General features: G+C 37.2%; 2 protein-coding genes across 5 annotated transcripts in view; both read left to right on the top strand.

Moving 5' to 3' along the window:
• The first annotated feature begins 33 nt into the window (after positions 1–33).
• Positions 34–11,064, top strand: LOC103144321 (sulfotransferase family cytosolic 2B member 1-like). 2 transcript variants are annotated; one of them, XM_007561246.2, is made up of 6 exons: positions 34–250; positions 6,203–6,414; positions 7,269–7,395; positions 7,546–7,640; positions 7,774–7,957; positions 9,597–11,064. In XM_007561246.2, exons 1-6 carry the CDS (start codon positions 112–114, stop codon positions 9,704–9,706), a joined length of 867 nt encoding a protein of 288 aa, XP_007561308.1. In that variant the 5' UTR covers positions 34–111; the 3' UTR covers positions 9,707–11,064. The 2 variants fall into 2 exon arrangements, with proteins under 2 accessions (XP_007561308.1, XP_007561316.1); XM_007561254.2 differs by having other exon boundaries at positions 7,777–7,957.
• A 4,372-nt stretch (positions 11,065–15,436) lies between these two features.
• LOC103144333 (uncharacterized) overlaps positions 15,437–21,995 on the top strand; it is a 41,703-nt gene continuing 35,144 nt past the window's right edge. The window contains exons 1-3 of one of the 3 annotated variants that reach the window (XM_007561268.2): positions 15,437–15,758; positions 16,877–16,940; positions 20,813–21,587. In XM_007561268.2, coding sequence (XP_007561330.1) covers positions 15,734–15,758; positions 16,877–16,940; positions 20,813–21,587 — 864 coding nt within the window. In that variant the 5' untranslated portion in view covers positions 15,437–15,733. Of the gene's footprint in view, positions 15,759–16,876; positions 16,941–18,719; positions 18,933–20,812; positions 21,588–21,995 lie in introns of those variants that run through there. The other 2 variants (XM_016676177.1, XM_007561274.2) reach the window with 2 other exon arrangements.

Below are 21,995 nucleotides of genomic sequence, written 5' to 3' on the forward strand. Positions count from 1 at the left end.
TAGTCCCAACCTACTCATTATTATCAACAAAGTTCAGACAAAGTCCAGCAGTGTTCAGCTCGGAGCTGCCCGAACCGCACACACTTAGTTCCGTTCACTCTTCTTGGAACCATGACTGAAGCGGACCTCTACACTCTGTACAAGGGCGTCTATGTACCTAATGGGGTACATACTCCGGAGAGCCTCAAGTACTACGAGGAGTTTACATTTCGTCCTGACGATGTTGTCATCGTAACGTACCCCAAATCAGGTGAGCGTCCCGCCGTCATTCGCGTCATGAACAGAGGGGGGAAAGGTGTGTGTGTGTGTGTGTGTGTGTGTGTGTGTGTGTGGGGGTTATTTTAACGCTTTTTCAAAAAATAACCCAGACTGCTTGATAAACGCGTAAATAGTGAGGTGTTTCGATAATTTATACAAAACTGGCCAAGAATTGGACTTTACCCTTAAGCCAAGGGTTATCCGGAGGTAGCGTTTCATCATTGTTCTGCCATCACGATAAAAAAGAGAGAAAAAGAGTTCCTTAAGTGCATAAAGTTACGCTGTGCCAAATGGCAGCACTTTTAAACGTGTTGAAACACAAACTATCTTTTCTACACACACACACACTCACACACACGCACACACACACACGCGCAAATAAATGTCTTTTCACATGGAAATGACTCTGAATGACCATCAGATACATTTGAACATAATTTAAATGTAACCTGGTTAAATATAAAATCCAATTCTGAGTGTTGTACGTCATTGTACTTGAGTTTTTGGCCAGAATTGTTTAAATTTGACCTGATTTGATTTTCAACCTCAGTCGGATTTAGGTCCAGGTTTTGACTTGGTCACTCCAAGATTAATTAATTAAAATACGGTTTGTTTGTTGTTTATTTGAGCCATTCTAATGTGGACTTATTGGTTTGTTTCTGGGTCATAATTCTGCTTCATTACCCAAGTGTGTTTGTTCTTAAAGTAATGTTTTTTTGTTCAAGAAAACACAAAAAAGATGTTTTTAATGGATCATCCACGTTTCTCCCTTGGGGGATTATGGCTCTCACTGTAATTTGCTTGAGTCCCGAAGCTGTAGAAATGACTTTGCAAGCCTCTCAAAACTGATACAAGCCAATGGCTTTGCTTGGCATCTGTTCTTACTTTTCGAGATTATTGGCACTATTACATATTACCAAGCCAGTTGGGTGTGTTGTGGAAAAAAAAACTATATTACCAAGCACTGTCAGGTGATATCACTCAATCAGCTTTATTCATATATTGTGCACAATACAGAGAACTTGTAGGACAATCAATAATGAAGCAGGTCCGGGTGAAAAGCTCTGCCAGGCAGAGACAACACATGAGTTTTATACCAAGGATAAGGAATTAAAAACAAGGGGCGGGACAGTCTGGTTCTGATGCAGCTATAGAAAACAACTTCCAACCTTCTACATGTAACCCAAATAGTTCTTTTGGTGAGCGTTCACAAGCATTTAATATAGCATAATCAGTAATTTTCCACCACAGCAGCCCGTCATTTTTTTGAGTTAAAAATGTTTTTATAAAGTTGGCAGGAAATTTGAAAATATCACTTGATAATCATGTGTTATTAAAAGTCTGGAAGATTAATACCTGAACACCAACTATAAAGTCTTAGAAAATGCAAACATTTTAAAAAGACTTCAAAAAAAGCAATGCTTAGCCTGGTGGGGACACAGGTAAAGCCTGGTGGCCCGCCAGGCTTATAATACACGGGGGGAAACCCTGTATCGCCAAACAGGTTTCCATTTGGATTAGTTCTGTTGATTTCTATTTCTTTTATTCAGTGTTACTATGACCACTTATTTTGAATACCATTTTCACCGTTCCCCTCAACTTACAGCTGGAAAGCCATCAAAACTGGGTCTGTTTCTTATTCCAGTTTCGTAAGCGGAAACCATCATGATTCCAGAAGACAGGTGTTTTCTTCTTTCACAACCGTTATACAGTACAGTTATTCCTTTGGGTTTTCTTAGCTTTTAGGAACAGGACAGTACAACAGGGGTCTTTGAGAGCTTAATCTGTTTCTTTCAATACTCGGTTCAGCCTTCCCTCTCCTTTTTCTTTACTCTTTTTGTCTCCCCATGTAAGATCTCACAGTACGCAACCAGATATCGGTTCTTTGTAAAGCTACAGATGTTCCCAACAGATTGGTCCTGAGATTATTCATTTGCTTAAAACAAAACAAAACAAACAAAAAAAAAAACAGTAATCTTTATTGTCATAAACTCCAACGAGATTAGGTGTCTTCTAAACGGCAACATCCATTCACGCGACACACATTGTACAAAACCCATAGATTTATTTCTCAGACAAGCAACCATTGTTCAAAACTGGACCTAGTTCCTTAGGCACCCCTCAGGTGCCTTAAAATTGCTAATTTAAAACAAAGTTCAATCATGAAAATGATTTGATAAAGTAATATCTTACCATATGGGAAAGTTGTGACAAACAGCAACGTTGGTACAAAGTTGCCCCAGAAACTTTTGGTTTCTGATTTGCAGGAACCAACAGTTTCTGGACACGTCAGACTTTCAGAGTCTCTTCCTATGTTAAGGATTACAGAAACTAAATGCAGCCTTACCTTGTTTAGTTCTTGTTCTGGGAACATAGTTAAGATTTGTACCTAACCAGCAACTCAACTCTACACCATTGTGTACCTTACAGACCATCAATGAGATTTTAAAATCTGTCCTTTTACCGATGAGGAATAACTGCATCGATAAAGGCTGATATGATTGATGTGATCCATTTTCTTGGTTTGTTTAGGACACTTTTGGCAACATTAAGGACAAACTGCAGTTGCCTACTTCTTTTGTTACAGAAACCCACATACGATAATTACAATAATGTAACCTACTGAAATTAACAGCAAGTTTTTCTGTGTCCCATTTTGACAGTAAACCTTGTATTCTAGTGATGTTTTTAAGGTGATTACCAATATTTATTGATATTTTGTATGTATATATATATTCTTACACTTACAACAATTTATAAAAGCAACCACACCACCTAAATTGTGTCAGATAAACACCCCAACACTCCCACATTGTGTCATAATTGCAACCAGACGTAAACAAACATCGGATATTGATTCCGATATGTCGTCTGATAAATATAGTAGATGTAGGAGCACTACATCATCTAAACAGGAGAGAACGTGTAGATGGACAAAAAAAAGTGGCCTGAGAATGTAGCCTTGAGGAACCTCACATGGGTTTTCTTTCTTTTGGTTTGCTTAAAAGTATTTCAAAATGACAGCGTAGTTTCGATCTGACTCATAAAATCTGAACCAAAAGTTGTAGGCGCAGACGGTCACACCAACTTTTCCTGTCTCTACATCAGATAGGTTAGCTGCGTCAAACATGGCACTGAGATCCAGTAAAACCCAACACAGACGTTTTGACGTCTTGCTGTTAAAGTTTATATAATTTCAAACCTTTACTGGTGCAGTCTCAGTGCTGTGTTGTGGTCAAAACCTTGACTCATGAGGTTAAAGAGATATTTGTTGATAAACTGCCTTTTAAAAAAAAAAAATCTTTGGCTCTTGTTTCAACTCATCTGAGACTTCCTCTCTGCCTCTGACACCGTTTTGATCAGATAAGTTTTCACAGAAGTGTCGCCCACATCCTCCAGCATTCTGTGCATTTAGGTCAAGATACAGCCCAGGTGTTGTTGGTGGGAAATGACCTGTTGGCGAAGTTACGGTCCGGAGATGTATCAGTATCCTGTCTGACGCTGTGGCGTTCAACCGAAAGCAACCACAAGTATGGATAGTATTCCTGTATACAAATTGATTTCTATATGTGGTCACCATGATTTACCTCTTTTTGAAGACATTCATCCAGTAAATGAGATTTGAGAAATTGGTTTTATTTAATCTTCAAGTTAAAAAAAAGCATTTGCCTTTTTGAGAGTCTCTTCCTATGTTAAGGATTATAGAAACTAAATGCAGCCTTACCTTGTTTAGTTCTTGTTCTGGGAACCAGAGCCTAACACACAACGAGCCTGACTCTGCCACACAGGCTCGTTGTGTGTTAGGCATTGGCTGTTTCGCAATTTCCATTAAAAAATTTAAAAAGAGACGCGTGAATAAGTTTGTATGTCCGATAAGTCATTTAAATAAAAAACTTTTTTGTTGTGGTTTGTGTCAGTGGCAACATCTGGTTGTGTGATGATGTAACTTGTGTCGTACGAAAAATGTGGTTCTATTGCAATTTTGAGAAATAAACTAATTTTGATATGGCAAAAAGAGCCACCTCCGGTTCTTGAATCAAAAACCTAAATTGCTGTGGTTCCATTAAGCAAATTTATTTTCGAAATGTCAAGTTGCGCTGTTGTACGGTCAATGGAAATGCAGCCACTGAGAGACAAACTTGTTGGCTGAATCTATACAGCTAGTGAAACTGGTTCATCAGGTACTTTGTCTGGCATTTTATTAAAAGGCCCTTTAAGAGTTTTGAAACATTGTTTTCTAGTGTTGTGCCATCCCTTGATACGGTAAGCGATTTATGCTGAGTAATGTCGTGAATGGAAAGCGTGGGTTGAGGTTAACCTGCTTTCCGTTGCACCTTGAAGGTAAACAAGTGTCTGTTGTGATGGTAGGAGTAGTGGGACAAGAGTCGCATGTCATTATAATAAACCATGCTTCAGTCACAAACTGGCTGGACAAGGCCCTTCTTTCTCCATTTACTGTATGTAAGCGCCCATTGTTGCAGGATGTGCCCAGCAGTGTTGGACTTGTAAAAAGGCTGAGGCTAGTTGTCTTTGCTGCCATATCAGAGGACTGTGATGTGAAAAGAGCTAATGCTAGTACTTCCTTTAGCTGGGCCACACCTGTATGCAACATTAAAAGAATTGTTTTAATACATTATCTTCATGCCTCAAATGATATACCTTGCATAACCCAGGGTATACTGTATTAGGCATAGGAATCTTCTTTATGCCCATGTGTTCTCCATGGTGGTGGCAGATCAGCAATATGGTGGTATTGTGGGAAAAAAGATTCCTGATAGTTAAAGTACTCATTTCCTCAAGTCCATCTGGACATTTTAGTCTTGATGTATATTGATCATATCTACTTTAGGTTGCCTAATTAAAGTTTTACTCAATTACTTAGAATTTTGAGGTATTCCAGTGGTTCTGAAGTGGATTTTCTAAGGCCTGCTCTCCAAAGTTCTAGATCTGTATTAAAGTGTAGTTTTTATTTATATAATTACAGTAATAATTTACGTAAATTGGGATGTTTTTAACATCTAAACATTTTTAGAAAACTATATTTTCACTTCTTGTTTTTGAAAGGCTGCCTTTGTGGATAAATCATTGTCAGATCTCTAAAAACAAGCCAAACGCTGCAGTGACAGGCCTGCAGGATGGTGGGGTGACGCTGCAGCAGCAATACACCAAATACAGACGAGAAATGGGGGAAGTACACTTTGGAAATTGGGGCTGTGACATAGTCTTTTGTTGTTGTTGTTTCGTTTTTCCCTTTTTAGACACAAAAATGCAAGCAAGGCATTTTAAATGGGTATTTTTATCTGGAGCCAATTTATTTTAAAAAAAAAAGTGTTTTCAGTCAGTTCCTATGTAGACACAAGGCTTGAAACCATGAAAAAAAACAAAGTAGTACTTAACTTTCCGTAACCTTTGATTTACCTCAGCTAGCTTTTAGTTTCCAATGTTGTTGCGTCTGAAATCTTGGCCAAAATAAGTCCAAGGTTTATTTTGGCCAGTGATAAAGGCCAAAATAAACAATTTTGACCTATCATTAATCTCAGACTGTTTCACAGCAATTATGGTTTAAAAGCTGGGTCAATTTTAAATCAACTGCGCTGATCCTGACTTTTAGAAAAAAAAAGGAAAAGAGTTTGGGTCAGGATTAGAATCCAATTGAAATGAATAATTTTTTTATTTTGCATTTTTCAGCTCTGAACTTGAACTAAAATCTATTCAGTTTGTTATAATCTACAAATCTAACGTAAGAAAAGTTGAAAGGGGAAGTCTTCTTCCTTTAATTCAAGTTATCCATCAAGTTTGGTGGATTTTATCAACGTACTTTAATGAAAACTCTGTGAAACATTGTGATATTCAGCACGGTTGTCCTGGCTTTAAATATTTGCTAATAGTAATGAAATAAAAAAAAAAGGCTGCATATTCTCACTACCTTGTTTTCTTTGTGTAGGGACAACTTGGATGCAGGAAATTCTTCCCCTGATCCTAAGTGGAGGGGATCCAGCCTCCGTTGAGACGCTGCCTAACTGGGACCGCGTTCCCTGGCTGGAGGAGACCCGGGCCTCCAGCCTGAAGCTTGAAGAGCGGCCGTCTCCCCGCTTGTTCACCACGCACTTCCACTACAACATGATGCCGCCATCCTTCTTTCAAGTAAAACCAAAGGTAAACCTGCCACTGAGTCTGTGGTTGGGATCACTGCTGTACTTTATTAATCTAATAAAATCCTCTCTGTGTGTTATCAAAAACATTTTTTTCCCCTTCTTGACTAGGGATACACCAGTCCACTTTTTTCACTTCTAATCCCAATACAGATATCGGAGGTTTAGCATCGGCTAATACCGAAAACAGTGCTCTAGTTTACTTAAAATGTTTCCTTTTTTTAAACAAACATAAATGTATTGAATTACAAAATCTGTTGATAACTGACATAACTCAAACATGTAAAAATAAACCACAACAAACATTGTTTCAAATGGTTCAGAAGCTTCATTCGATTAGAAATTTTAAATAAAATAAATAATGAAAGTATGATGTCGCTCAGAGCACAAAACATAGAATTAGACTGAATAGAGCCGCCCTTCTGGACCGGCGCATTGTCACCGATAACTGATCTAGGATGTTTCTTGATATCGGGACTGATACAGATATTAATATCGGATCGGTGCATCACTACTTTTGATATGAACTTGTGATCCAGATTTGGGTCGCATTTTTTGAAGAAGTTCAAAAAATTTAGTACAACTCATTGAGAAATTCACAAATTCAAAAAGGGATGATCTGTTTCTGCACTCTGTGAATTTTTAAAAATAATTTAAGCCATCTTATTCCAGTTTGTGCATGTTAAAATAATTGTTTTAAAAATTATAAATGTGAGGAAGTTTTACTTTGGATAATTTTGGGTTAGTCTAATTTTGTGATTTTGAAATGAAAAACAAATAAATACACAAACCAAAGGGTTTTGCTATGAAACTCTGTACTTTGGAGATACATTATAAACTGTTGTACCATCTCTGCAGGTGGTCTACGTCATGAGGAACCCCAAAGACGTGTTCACGTCTGCCTTTCACTATTACAACATCAGCTCATTCTTGGTGAAACCGGGTTCGCAGAGCGAGTTCCTCCAGAAGTTCCTCACGGGAAAAGGTTACCATCTCTATGTAGCTTTATCCTGCATGCACTGTGAAAGTGTTACAGAGTATAAATCTAATCTTATTTGTGTTCAAAAACTGATTCACAATCCTTGATAAAGAGAAAAAATGTGTGAATCTGTTGGTTTTTGTTTTTTTTTTTCAGTTATTTTTGGCTCCTGGTTTGACCATGTGAAAGGCTGGCTGAACGCTAAAGAGGAACTGCAGATCATGTACATCTCCTACGAGGAGATGATAAAGGTGACAGCAAAGTGCTTTTTCCTTTGTTTTTGGTTTCAAACAAGTCGTACAGGAATAGCGAATCTTGCTATGAAACTCTCTGTGAACATGAACCAATCTCTGAAATGGAACTGTGTTGTGCCTTCGTGTTCAGCAGGACCTGAACGACTCTGTGAGCAGAATCGCTCAGTTCCTGGGGAAGTCTTTGGAGCCAGATGTGCTGAAGAAGATTGCCGACAAGTGTTTATTCAAAAACATGAAGAACAACCCTATGTCCAACTACTCAGTGGTGCCCCAGGAGTTCATGGACCAAACAAAGACTCAGTTCCTTCGTAAAGGTGAGTTTTTGTAATTAACATGGCCCCCTAGTGGTGGAATGGGTGTCTGTTTTAGATTCCTGGTTTTCATGCCAGTTAAGACTGGTTTGGATTATTTTTTACAGTGAATTTGGAATCACTCCTGATTTTAAATGCCCTTAAAAAGTAATAATCTCAACCCAGCTGAAAAAGCTGCCAAAAGTAACAGGAGTAGTGACATTGTTTTGGATGACACGATGGATGCCCTTAACTAAAGTACTAATAAAGACTCTGGGTGAGTTTGTAATATAAGGATTTACCTGGTGGTTCATCCAGCAAGGAGAATAAAATCAAAAGAAAAGGTTTTCAAAAGTAATAGCTTGGAGACCTAGCAATCCAGCACGCTACAGATGAATTTAAAAGCACGTCGTCACAATGATGAACGGCTGCTTGTGACAAATTCTGTAAATCTTAACACTATACAGCTCTGGAAAAAATGAAGAGCCCACTTCACTGTACCCCATTGAAAACCTCCTGGTTATTCCACCAAATGTTGATTTCTGAACTCTTCCTGAGTTAAAACATTAGCATTGTTGTTTCTAAATGAATATCAACTTGTTTTCTTTGTATTATTTCAGGTCTGAAAACACTGCATCTTTAGTGTTATTTTGACCATTTCTCATTTTCTGCAAATACTACATTTTTGCTTGGAATTTCAGAGACATGTTGTCAGTAGTTCATAGAATAAAGGAACAATATAAATTTTACTCAAACATATACCTGTAAAAAATTAAAATCAGAGAAACTGATCATTTTAAGTGGTCTCTTTGTGTTTCCGGAGCTGCATTTCTAGCAGCACTCAGACTGACATAATTTTTACCCTGGAACCACATCGGTTCTCTGATGTGCTCCAGCATGTGTAAACACATTCCTCCCAACATAAGGTCTCATCAGAGGAATCTTCCTGTTATGCAGCAATTGTGCAATTCTCAATTTTACCCAGGTACTCATTCCATGTTTTACGTTTGAGAGTTTAACTGCAGTGTAGTAACAAGGAAGTCAAAAGGTTACTCTGGGAACACAGTTACAGTAGATACAACTATTGTCTTCAAACATGGAGGAGGATAATCTGGAGAAATTGACCACTGATTTAGTAGGATTTGGATATATTGGCAAACGTTTTGAACTGATATAAAAAGCAGGCATTACAAACTGGAAACTGTTGCCCAAGAAATCATGTTTCTTGGGCAACAGTGATAAACTTTATGTTCACAAACAACAACTATGGCCGTCTCGATGGTACTGCTGTTTGTGTCTTGCTCAAACTACTTGTCTTATTCTTTATTTTTTATTGAACTGTTCCATCTTTGTCCTGATTCAATAAAGCGCACAAAATATATGTGGTTAAAAAAAATAGAGCTATATGAATTGTAGAATTTTAACGCATGAATAATCTCATTTTTATTTGCTGCTGAAAATATTAAAATTTCAACTCAAGTGCATTAAGGCAACAACTTGGACACATTAGTGACTTTAGAAATAAAAGTCAAAAAGGCTTAAAGTTATGTTACATTTGTGTGCAAATTCCATAACTTTCCATAACCGATGAGATAAATTCAACATATTCCTTTAAAAAGAAAGAGTTTCTAAAAGGTCCCACGTCTCTTGTGTTTTATTTCAGGGGTCGCTGGAGACTGGAGGAACCTGCTTACGCCAGAAGAGGCACAGCACTTTGATGCAGTGTTCAAAGAAAAAATGAAAGATGTGAACTATAAATTCAACTGGGATTAAGCAAGTTTAATGCAATTACTTTTATCATTTCATAAAAAAAAATTACCTGTATGTCAGACCAGTGACTGAAAAATTCAATACTGTATTTAAAAGAAATCAGTTCAAACTTTGACAGTTCAAAATGGAACTGGGAAAATACCTAAAAATCAAAATCTCTACTGGTTTTGCAAATTTGGAAAACCAGTGAGTTAGTTTGGTTATTGAAGGCAAAGTGTTGTCTTCAATAACCAAGCTAACTATGTCAAGTGACGTAAGCCAAGAATAAAAAAATCCCTTAGTGTTTGATAACTGATTGAATCAAATGGAAACTGTCAACAGAATAAATGGTTTAAAACCTGTACCATGAAGATTGATTAGCTTAGGGAAAATGTAGACAATTTACGTTACTATAGCATACATAAACAATTTTAGCATTAGCTGTTTTAAATTGCTTAAATTAGCTAAAATGGTGACCCATCTCTTAGCTTTTCACCGTGACACAGCACTTAGCTCTTCACCTCGACCTAGTGGTTAGCTTTTAACCACTCTAAAAATTTTCTGCAAACTCACTGCTATATTTCATTTTCCTGGCTTAGGCAACAAAACTATTACTGAGAGTTGCTGCAGACAACCTCTGTTGAAAAAAAATTGAGCTATCCCTTTAAGCCGGGAGAGAAGTTATTTTTTTAAGAGCTAGTTTTGCTGTTATAGCTCAGGCGGCTCTGCCATTAGATGGTGTTTCACTTTGTCCTCAAAAGCTGCATGCATTTTACTGACTCACTGAGTTCAGAAAGGGAAGGGTTGTTTTAACAGCATTCCTCCAAGCACATTACTGATATGATGCAAGGCATGCAAGATTGACCTTTAATATATTTTGAATATTTTTTTGGAATAATGTTGGCCTTTAGAGAATGAAGAATACATGTTGAGTTGCAGTAGTTCTCTGTGTTAAAGCTTGAGGGACGACTGAAAACCTCAGCCATGGAAAAGAGAAAGGCGTACATAGCATGCCTACATCGCACATATGGAGAAGCGCCATAAGTTTTCTACGCTCACCTGTAGTAAAGTGGCAAAGATAAATCTGAAGTAAGCAAGTCGTATTCAACAAAAATACCAGGCATGTTAATTCCTGAGCAGCTGAAATCCTATAAAAACCTGTTGCTACTACTGCTTTTCATAAGCACTTAAGTAATGTAATTAAAATAATGTATCTAAGAACATTAATAATGTTTCACCAAAACAAATATTTGTTGATTTTCATACAAACTCTTATAAAAACTATGTAACTCATAGTCCTGTATCCTTTTATTATGCTTTTTAGTATAATACTGTAGAAAATTGTTCAAAACAAATAAAAATTCTTACACTCTGTGTCTCCAGTTTTGAGTTTGAGTTTATTGAACATAGTGTATATATATTTTCTAAATATACTGATTTCAAAAAGCACCAAATGTTGGGTCTCACACAGCAAAGTTAAGAGTTGGCTCTTGTCAATAAGTTCCAGTGTTTAAGTATTATTTTCTTCTCAAGCCGCACACAAACATGTTAATTTTTGTTCCTTTATCACTTGTTTAGGTACTAAGTGGTTTTTAGAACAGACTCTGGCAGTTTCATGCAAAAATGAAAAAATAATAACTAATATTCTTCCTTTGGGGGCAGGATAAAGCTGTCTCCTGTGTAAATTGTGTGGCCAGATAGTTACAAAAACAAATATACAGCATACTTTTTTTTTTACTATAAAACTGAAAGTAAGTGGTTTCAAAAGTAAAAGCTCATGTTAATTTGTAACTTCAGGAAACGTTTTTATACAAGTATAGCTGATATATAGACCTGGATGTTTTGGTTAGATAAAGACGATACTGAGGTAAAGAATACCTGCCATTGGGTTCCTGTGTTTCTGTCTGTGACGATGTCTAATAGTGCGTTCGCACAAGACATGTTTTGAGCATCAGGTGCGTCTGGTTTACGTTCAAAACCTATGTGGAGCGCTGGACGCTTCATACGCTCAAAACTGATCAAATTGCATCGCACTAGACACTTAAAACACGCCTCAACGACCCTCAATGCATCTCCGCATAGACTTTGACTGTAAACCAGACGCACTCGACGCTCAAAACTCGTTTAGTGTGAACACACCATTACATTAACTCTCTGTACTCTCCATTTTTCCCTTAAGAATTACTGTTTGCTTCCTTTATCTCCTCTCCTCATCTCCTTTGGCCTCAAAAGATGGCTGCCCATACTGAGCTGTTGATTTCTTGTTAGATCTGAGTTGTTCCTTTCCTCTGTCGCCACATGCTTGCAGAAGAGGATGGATTGCTGACATCAACTCCGTGTTCAAGGTTTGGCAAAATATGACCTACTGATCATTTGGGTGTACAGTATTGTTCTATAACTGAGAATTGATACAAGCATAAATTTGGACCGCACCACATTTCATATGATTGTCTTGTTTACTACCTTGAGAATAAATACCTGCCTGGGTGCGGTTTGATGACTCAGGCTGCACGAATTTACAGGATCACTTCGGTCAGTGACGCTTCTGTGAGCTGCAGCTTCCATGAAAAAAACCTTGTTAGCAACTTCCTGTTGGACAAATTTACATGAAGAGTTCAAAGGAAATTCTCCAAAGCCGACGGTCAATTCAGTACACCACATACATGAATATGCGTGGCGTACTCATGCTAACCGAGCAGAGTCGGGAAATGTGTTGTAAGAGCTGTCATGCCAAGTGCTTAAAAGAAAACAAAAAACACAAGGTTCCTGTAAAACCATTTCCATCTTATGTCTCATTTTGTCCTTTGTGAGAGACTACAGAGAAACCGACAGCTTTAAAGTAAAGATTAACACTGACAGAACAGTCAGCATGTCGTTTGTAACAGAGTTGGTTGGGATGTTCTCATCTTATAAACAAGAAGTGGTATGTAGTAATTTAAAGGTTGTGAAATGTTTGGCATGCCAGCAAACTCTTCTGATGTCTTCTGAAGACTTAGAGCTCATCTTCCTCACATAGCAGAGATCTTAAGCATAGCAAATGGCATGCTTTAGACATAAATCATAGAACAGAAAGCAAAAAAAAAAAGATTTTACTGGCGCTTTGTCTACACATGTCAATCTTGTGGACACAAATATAAAGTTGTCTATAACACGAGCCAACTGTTCCAGAGAGACACCATTTCTTCCCAATTTGGAGTTTATTCTCCAAAGATTGCAACAACAAAGCTTGACAAATTATGTTTGTACAAAAGTGAAGTGACTCCCAAAGAGCTTTTGGCTGCACAAACTTGGTGTTCTTGGAATGGTTTTGGGAAACTGAGAAAGTAAATGATTAAAGAAGAGCCTCAAGTAAAAAAAAAAAGTCTGAAAGACTCACCTTAGGAAATGAAGAAAATAAAACAATAAATACCTTTTAACAGATCCTACGAAGAACATATTTGTAACTACAGAGTATTAGAAACAGATTGGGATGAACAGAGCTTCTCTTGTTTACGCAGAAATATTATTTGCATGCGTTTCTTCAGCAGGAGTGGAAAAATCGTTAATTACTGTACAAATGTCAGCAACTGACATGGATTTGTTTGATTGTTTTATGTCGCGTGGTGCCAGTAGTCATGTTGCTCACATGTTGTTATTTCAGAGGTTGAGTCCATATTATCTGCTGAGGGAGTTCAGTTGTGTCCAGCCTGTCATGTGGCCGGGTTCCCAACACAACACCCTAACACATTCCTGGTGGGCTCCAGAGACTCCAGCTATGCCTCTTCTTCTCTCTCTGCTGTGGTTCTGGCTTTCCAACAGTTGGCTGGTTGGCTGCTACGGCCCAGGACAAGATGATGGATTTAGTGTTTATAGTACAGATGTGCACACAGCTGCGCTTCAAACTCCCACTGGGACCACAACAGGAAGTCTTGTGACCAGCATAACAAAAAAAAAAAAAAAAAAAGACTTCACACAATTGCAGTGTTGGAACAGCAATTGAGAAAATGAGCAGGATTTCTTCATTGTTGTGCTCAGTCACCAAGCTAACAGCTGTAGCTACTAGTGACCGCGCCCACTTCAAACTCCTGACCCGATTAATTTTGCCTCAAATGCGTCAAGAACAAGATGCAAGAGATCCAAAATGTTGGACTCCGACAACAGGGTAATATCGTTGTGTTCTGGGAGAAAAAAGTATTTCTCTGTTCTTGTGGGGTATGTACAAGCCTCAACAGTGTAGGTCTGCTCAATACCCATTGATTGATAATTGCTGGCACTGGCATCATCCATTGTTTCAGGCTGACAATATGGCTGCCGCAGATGTGAACGGTAGAGAAAGTTGGTGGAAGTGCTATGTTCCTTCTGTCTATTGCATATATTCGATGTATACACTTAAATATATTGTATAGTAGTTGCTGTCCAGTTACATTAATAATATAGCATCAAAACTGAGGCACACCCAGTATCTGCTTGTAGAAGCTAATGGCAGTGCTAAAGTTAATACCAACAGACTGATGCTGCTCTTGTGGGAAAACAGGCAGACAGAATCGTCTTTTCCCACTGTTTTCTTTGCCCTCCATTTTTCCCTAAGTTCGACTCAATGGACTTGGAAAATCACAATAATGGAAAAACAGCTCATGTTTCAGACAACACTACCTCTCACATTGACATGTAAGGAATTTTAAATGGAGCCTAAAGTTATTGTTTACACAATGAGAGTAAATGCAGATGATTATGGGTCTGGTTTCTGAAATACTAAAAAACATAAAGTAAAAAGAATGTTGACTGCAACTCACAAAGTCACGTTCCGACGATTGAAAGGCAGATTTACTGACTATGGATGTTATACTGACCTCTGTTGGTCAGTTCTGGCATTACAACATCACGTCTTGATTATATCAGTTTAATGCAATATACTTCACACAATAATAATAATAATAATAATAATAATAATAATAATAATAATTTAATAACCATTTTCATTATTGCTTTGCCAAATATATAAACTAATATCTGGTAATATACTATTAACATCACAGCCTAAGACCCACTAACGCTAAATACTAGACTTGGACAAATTAAGAACCTGCACTGCTAAATAATTTAATGCTGTAATTAAAGTTATCATATCCCTATGGCCTCAGGCTCTGATTAAAATAATTCAAGGGTCATTGTTAATCCTGATTACGTTTTTACAACTAAGAATTGCAATAATAAATTGATATATAAATAAGTAATATGAAAAGACCTTCCCATCTTCCTTGAGAAATAATTTTCTTCAATGTTTTTAAGAAAATATGAAGTTATTCCCTCATATTTTATATCTGTATGTCTCATTTTATATTTGACTTATGCCCAGATAATAATAAAACAAGACCCCTCACTACTGGTTATTTTATTGCATATATTTATTTTTCCTTCTTTTTTTTGCTTCATTTTTGTTTTAAGGCTTTCTTGTTCTGCATCACCTTTTTCATATTTTTCTGAACACTTCTAGTCCTAAACTAATAAAGTTCATAGCGAAAAAAACAAATCACTCACATCATGCTAGGTTCATGTCGTGCGGGAAAAAAAAGCAGCTCTTACTTATAACCTGCCACAACTCGCGAGACTGTTGACTGCTTTTTTTAAATCTAATGCTTATAGAAACAACAAAAGAAACTTCTTGTGGGGTTCTTGGACGCAGTTACACATATATATAATTACACTGATAATTTCTTTTCTGCGTTTTTCAGCAGATAAGTTGCATTTACTAGCTTGTAGTACAACATGAACGCAGCATGATGTTAGCTTCATAGCTTGCTCACATGCTAGCGTTCAAGCTGCTAAAAATGGCGAATAATAAGTGAAACAATGTTACGTTTTCAAAGTACCGGTGAGATGACTGCTTATTAATACATTTAAATAAGCAGCTGACGGAAAATAGCGACTTATTACTTTTCAGAACCTTTGCTATCTGTTGCTAATATTAGCATGTGAGATGTGCTAGCCAAGATGGACCGACTGTTTTCAGGCTTATCTCTGCCATAAACGTTCAGAACAAAGACATGCAAGCAGACCAAACAGCAGCAGCTCATGGATGCTGCTGCAATAACAGCAGGTAGCAAAATACCCTTTTCAGTATTTGCTCAGTTAACTACGTTTTCAAACGTTGCTTCCATTCAGTAAATTATCAGAAAGAAATATCATCTACTACATTATTTATAAGTTACACATTTCAGTCATTTCCCAATTTTCAAACTGCAAGAGAGAAAGAACGATTGAAAATAAATCTTTATTTTAGTCCTTAAGGTTTGATACATATTTTGCACTATTTATCCCTATGCCAGTAACTAGTAACTGGGTAGAATACATTGCAGACTGTCATACAGAAGCCTGTGAGGCTGCATAAGAAGGTCACTAATGCACAATATAAATATGCTATGCATTTTACCAGGAAGAATAAGAACATACTGATGGCTAATTGTATGTTTCATAAGCTGCTAAGTTAATCCTAATGATTTCTGAAAGAAACTAAAAATGAATGAGTGCAAGATGCTGCAACTCTGCACTATAGATGGAGTTTCAGGGTCAGACAATATTGCTGAACTTTGATCACAGCATTGCAATACTCAGTGCAGCTGTGTCAAAAGTTATGTGTATACTGTCATCATATGTATGCAGATGATCTTGTGGTTTTTTTAGTGCATCAAGTGCAGGTTTTCAGCAGCTGTTGCTAGATGCCACTATATTCTGCAAACTTGGGGACAGACTATGAAAGACCAAATCTGAAAAGACTTCAGGTTGACTACAATGATGCGTTATGAGTGAATCTGAAAAAACCAAGATGGCACAATGCAAGCAAATTGTTTGGGAGTCAACACTCTGAAGGAGTTTAGAAATTGATGTATGAGTTTATATATCTCATAAATTAATCTGAAAATAAAATTACAGTGGGCTTAGAAAGTCCACGGTTGAACTCTACATGATGCCATTGACAGTATTACATTTTATGTAATTAGAGATATGCATGTCTGTTGTTAATCCTGTTTCTAGCTAGCTAGTGGTAAGCTCGCAATCAAGCTAGCTAGTGGTAAGCTAACAAGCAAGCTAGCTTGTAGTAAGCTAGCAAGCAAGTTAGCTAGTAGAAAGCTAGAAAGAAAACTAGCTAGTAAGCTAGATAGCTTTTCTGTTTCTATTTGTCAAGATCATTCCTGATCTTTCTATTTGCTTTTTAAGCTCCAGCGCTGCACCGAGGACACAGAAAACATGATGCACTGAGAAATAAACTGACAAATCCAAGGTATGCTGTGCTAAATTCCTAACAAATTATGCTGCTGGTTTCGACAAGAACAACTCTGTTTTCTAGCCTTGAGAATTTCAAGGTACTTATTTTTCTTCTGCTTTCAATAAAAATCATTTTCACAATGCTATTACAGCCTGCTAGCTGACATGCAATTTAGCAACTCTTTGGTAGTAAAGCATCTCAGTTATTTTGGGTTATAATATGTATCTGACATGACTAATGTTGAGAATGAAAATCTCAATCGATGAATCATAATTTGTATTGACACACGGAGCATAAAATCAGCCAAGAAAAGCATTCAGACTTTACTTATTTTATTAACTTTCAGCGCTGAAAGGAGACGCTTTACCATTACATCCGAGAAGAGTTTCTAAAAAAAAGTCTGTGCAGCGTCTGAGGAGAAGGAGGAGGGTAGCTGAATATATGGACTGAAGACACTCCCTGAAATCACACCGTGTCTCTGTGGCCTGATAAGTTTCTGTTTCTCATGAGAAATGGACCTTGGTGTCTAACAGAATCAAAAATGTAACTCTTTACTATGGGCCCTTTGTCTAACAGCGTGTGACTCTTTCTCGGCCTTGGTAAAGCGCCTCAACACTAATCTTTTATTTTTCATAATATTCAATATTTTCGCCACACTTATTTGTGCATTGATTGGTTACATGGCCAAATAATCTGTCCTGTTTCTAAGAGCCTTCAAACTGAAACCTTTTAGGTTTTATTTTGTCATGAAACAGTAGCTGATAGCTAATGAGTTAAATTTTAGCTAATGAGTTAGCTTTTGGCTAACTGATTAGGTAATAGCTAACTAATAAGATTTATCTTCAAAGCTTACCATAAGCCAAAGACATAATTCTGTTAAGCATTGTGGAAAAAAAATCATTATTATTTTTGTCTTCTTTACAAGTAAAGAAGATTAAAAAAATATTTTATAAACTTTCTCAATTAGCCTTATATAGATGTTCACAACCCCATTCGCTGTTCTATTTAAGTGCCAGTAAGTTTCAGTGCATGTATAAAATAATAAAAATTACAAGCTCTGGATTGTAAAAATGCCTGTACTGCTTTACATTCTGCATGTTTTTTCCTCTACTATCACATTTCAAAGCATATCTTTATCTTTCAAGTTGACATTTTTGGGCTTTTATTTTATTTTTTACAACTTTGCTATCCCTCAGCCATTGGGGAACTGTAGCTGCTTTTGTGCTGAACCCTGTTGCCCTTCCTTAAACAGCTGAAACAAGGTCATATGGTTTGTTACTGAACAGCTGCAGTGAATCAGCTGGTTCGAGCCGGGAACCTGAAACTTAAAGCCCTCGGCTTCTTGGTGACGTCCCCGCTTGTGTTTGTTTAGTTTTCCCTGCTGCTTCGTCACTTCTTGTTTTCTTACATGCCAGCACAGACTAACTTGTTGTTCGCATTAAGAAGTCCGACTGTCAGTGGAGTTGTCAGTTCAGCATACGCAACAAGTTATGACGAAAATAAGTCATTAAATTGTTTATAATATGATAACTAGCGTTGTCGTGGTTTCAAAGTGTATTTAAAGCAGGTCTGGCTGCAGCTGCAGTCAACTACAACACACGCCCGTGTAAAACTCATTAACCTACTTAACCGCTAAGTCAGGACGCCATACAGCTGTTAATAACAAAGTGTATGATGATCTAAGTCATGATTCTATGTTGCCGATTAAATAAAATCATATGGTAATGACAGCGTATACATGTCTGAACTAAGCGTATGACTATCTGACAACGTATGCTGATCTGAACAGCGGGGCTCTTTTCCGGAGAAATGAAACAAGGCTTCTAGTTTCACTTTCATTTCTCCCCGACCTGTCTGACTATGTAACACAGACGGCGCACTCGATAAGGAGAGGGAGGGAAGGTGCGGGGGTACATAAACACAAAGAGGAGCTTGGTGGTCATTGTTGGAGCTTGGTGAAGAAGTTCAAGAGAGGCACTGCACATGTAGTTTGTGGTAAAGGAAAAGGTGAGAATAATATATTTATACCATTTATATAACAACATAAACTCGATTTTTTGGTGTTGTTTAAAGCTGCGCCAGAATGGCTACTGTTTTTTTTGTTTGTTTGTTTGTTAAATACTTGGTTAAATGTTAATGTATTTTGGATTTTGAGTATTTTCGCTTTATACAAAGCTTGAAGCTGCTGGGCGCTGACATTTTGTTGTGTTTTGTTGTCACAAAGTGCACCATTTGTCCTTGTCCTGTTATATTCTGACGGTAATTACTACAGCAAAACCACATTTTTCTATTAATTGTTTTTAATAATTGCGCAAACTGATGCATAATTACAGTAAATCTAAGCTGAAGGATTTCCCTTTGTTTGCACGCTCTGTTTACAGCGGATGGGATGTGATTCAGTCTGTGATCATGCTTTAAATTCCTCTTCTGTCTTTCCTTAACAAATCATTTTGCTAAAAGCTTAATCATTAAGCTTTAATAGGTATAATAGGTATTTACACCTATAAACCAGACTTGAATGCACAGCAACATAGACGCTAGAAGTAATGTTAAAGTACACTTTCCCTCTTATTTGTTGCTCTTTGGTGGCTGTTGTTGTTTTGCCATCTCATAAGTTTCGCTCTGCCTATCTTCAAGGTTTCCATATGCAAATCTGGATAGGCTGGTTTAATAAACCTCTTTGCCAACATCACTGGTTTCTTTTACAAGAAAACAAGACATAACACTGCATGTTGAGATGACAATCTCTTAACATCCTGTTATTGTATTCACGTAACAGGTTTTAATGTAGTTGCATTGTACAGCAGTTTAATCTTGTTTGGACATGACCCTTAACGTTATTATTTTTTTATGTAATATTGTCATCAGTGATGACAATATTACACAAGTATTTAGTCTTTGCACAAGACTAAATACCTTGCGCAAGACTAAATACTTGTGCAATTTAATTGCACAAGTATTTAGTCATTTTAAACAATAATTCTTACTTCTATTTAGCCTCATTTAATTAGTAATCGTGCTCAGTTATATATTTTATTTACTGTGAATATATGAAAATCTTGTGTTGTACCTCACATCTTAAGTTTTTAAAAGATTTTAATTGGTCAATAACTGTTTCGTTAAGTTTTTATGCGCTTTTTTGAAGATTGGCATTAGTTTGGAAACGGCAAAATTCAAAATAATCTGATGAAATTACACTTTGTGTAGCGTGGATGATGTGTTCCTATTTGGCTTTTTTTCTTTCTTTTTTGCGACATTTTAAAAGTTAACTCTAATTTCGCATTACAATCGAATGGAAACATATTGAAACTATAGCACTAAAAATTAGGTGCTATTTTTTCATCCTAAAGTACCTAAAGTGTTGTGGGGTCTTTTTGGTGATGGCTTATGAGTAACATTCATATTAGGCAGTATCAATATTAGCTAATATTGATATTGCGGATATCAGTTTATATATGTCATCAAGTAATTAGTTATTCCTACTTCAAAATACTGCAACAATTTTAACAACTTGACTGAAACGGTACAGGCTGAAGCTCGGCAAATTAAGCTTAAATGCTCCTTTATAAATATATTTAAAAAATCCCAAAACGTATCACAGAAACACAAATGGAAACAAAAGGGCAGAAAACACACCAAAACCAAATCAGATACGAAAACATTTGAAGTATTTTGTCCTTATAACCATCAAATACTTTATTTCTAATCAATATTTTGAAAACCCATAATGAGCTATACGTTTGTAAGTCCATTCCAGAAGTTAATTCCGACGACAACAAAAGACCTTCTTTTTATCTCTTTGTTCAATCATTTTCAACTATAATTTGTTAAATTACCGTGAAACTGTTGTTCAGCATTATTTCACCTATGTCTTTTTCTCTTTGTAGCAAGATGGAGGACGTTTTGGAAAATGTCGTTGCTTTGGCGTACCTACACAAGAATGGGATACCACTGACTAGATTGTCCAATCTCTACAGCCAGAAATACCGCACTAACTTAGTTGTACGCGACTTAAACTTTTCCTCCATTTTGAGCATGGTTTCCACTCTAGAAGACCTGGTGGTGGAGGGCGATGTGATGTTTCACAAGGAACATCGGCGTCAAAACAAAGATGCTGCTGAAGCTAAAGCACAAGGGAAAATTACTACAGATGTTCTGCAAAATGTTGTTGACTTGATAAAGGAACATCCTAAGGGGATTCGCCTGAAGACCTTGGCAACAGTATACAAGCAGGTATACGAGCATGACTTGATCATATCGTCTATGGGTTTCAAAACGGTGTCAGACCTCGTTGGATCTCTGAAAGACGATCTAGTTGTCAACGGGAAAAGGGTTTTCCATAAGATTTACGTCTCGAAAAGTCAACCCGTAAAGAGAGCATCAACAAGAATAAAAGAAGACAGTCGACCTACAACACCGCAGACACCAGATTCACTCAAGGAGAGGAGCAGCAGTAACCCAGCAACTCAAGCACCTGCGTTCCAGTGGGATTACAGCTCACCCAGTGCTTCTGTCCCTCAGTCAGCGATCAACTTTCTTGGCTCACCTTTGGCCTCTACCTCATCGTCAACAACCCATTGCATCCCAGGCAGCCCACCTGTTGCTGCATCCCAGAAAGTTCCGCAGCTGACCCAAGACCAGCTGTACCAGAGAGTGTTGCAGGTGAGTTTTGTCATCAAACCTCTAATGTCACGACTTTTATTCACGAGATAATCCTCAACGACTCGAGTCTAAACTGAGTGAGTTTGAGAAAGGAATAAGCAAAGCAATCAAGTGCAATTGATTGCTGGTGATCAATAGAAGACTTATTCTTTACACAGATCCCATGTATACATTGATTAAAATATCCTATTAATGCAGCTAATTTTAGTGTTTGCACTCCATTTACTGTCCGTTTTACTGAAAGGGTTTTGTAAAATCACCTTGAAGCATTTCAGGCCAAATAGGTTTCAGAACTACCCGCTATGTAATAGATTACAAGAACTTTGAACTCTTCTTTGGATACTTCCTCATTGTAGATTTACCAAACACTGTGGAGACAGATATTAAAGTTTACTGATAGGAACAATT

This window comes from Poecilia formosa, unplaced genomic scaffold (assembly GCF_000485575.1).
Source record: "Poecilia formosa unplaced genomic scaffold, Poecilia_formosa-5.1.2 Scaffold4, whole genome shotgun sequence".
Classification (NCBI taxonomy): Eukaryota; Metazoa; Chordata; class Actinopteri; order Cyprinodontiformes; family Poeciliidae; genus Poecilia; species Poecilia formosa.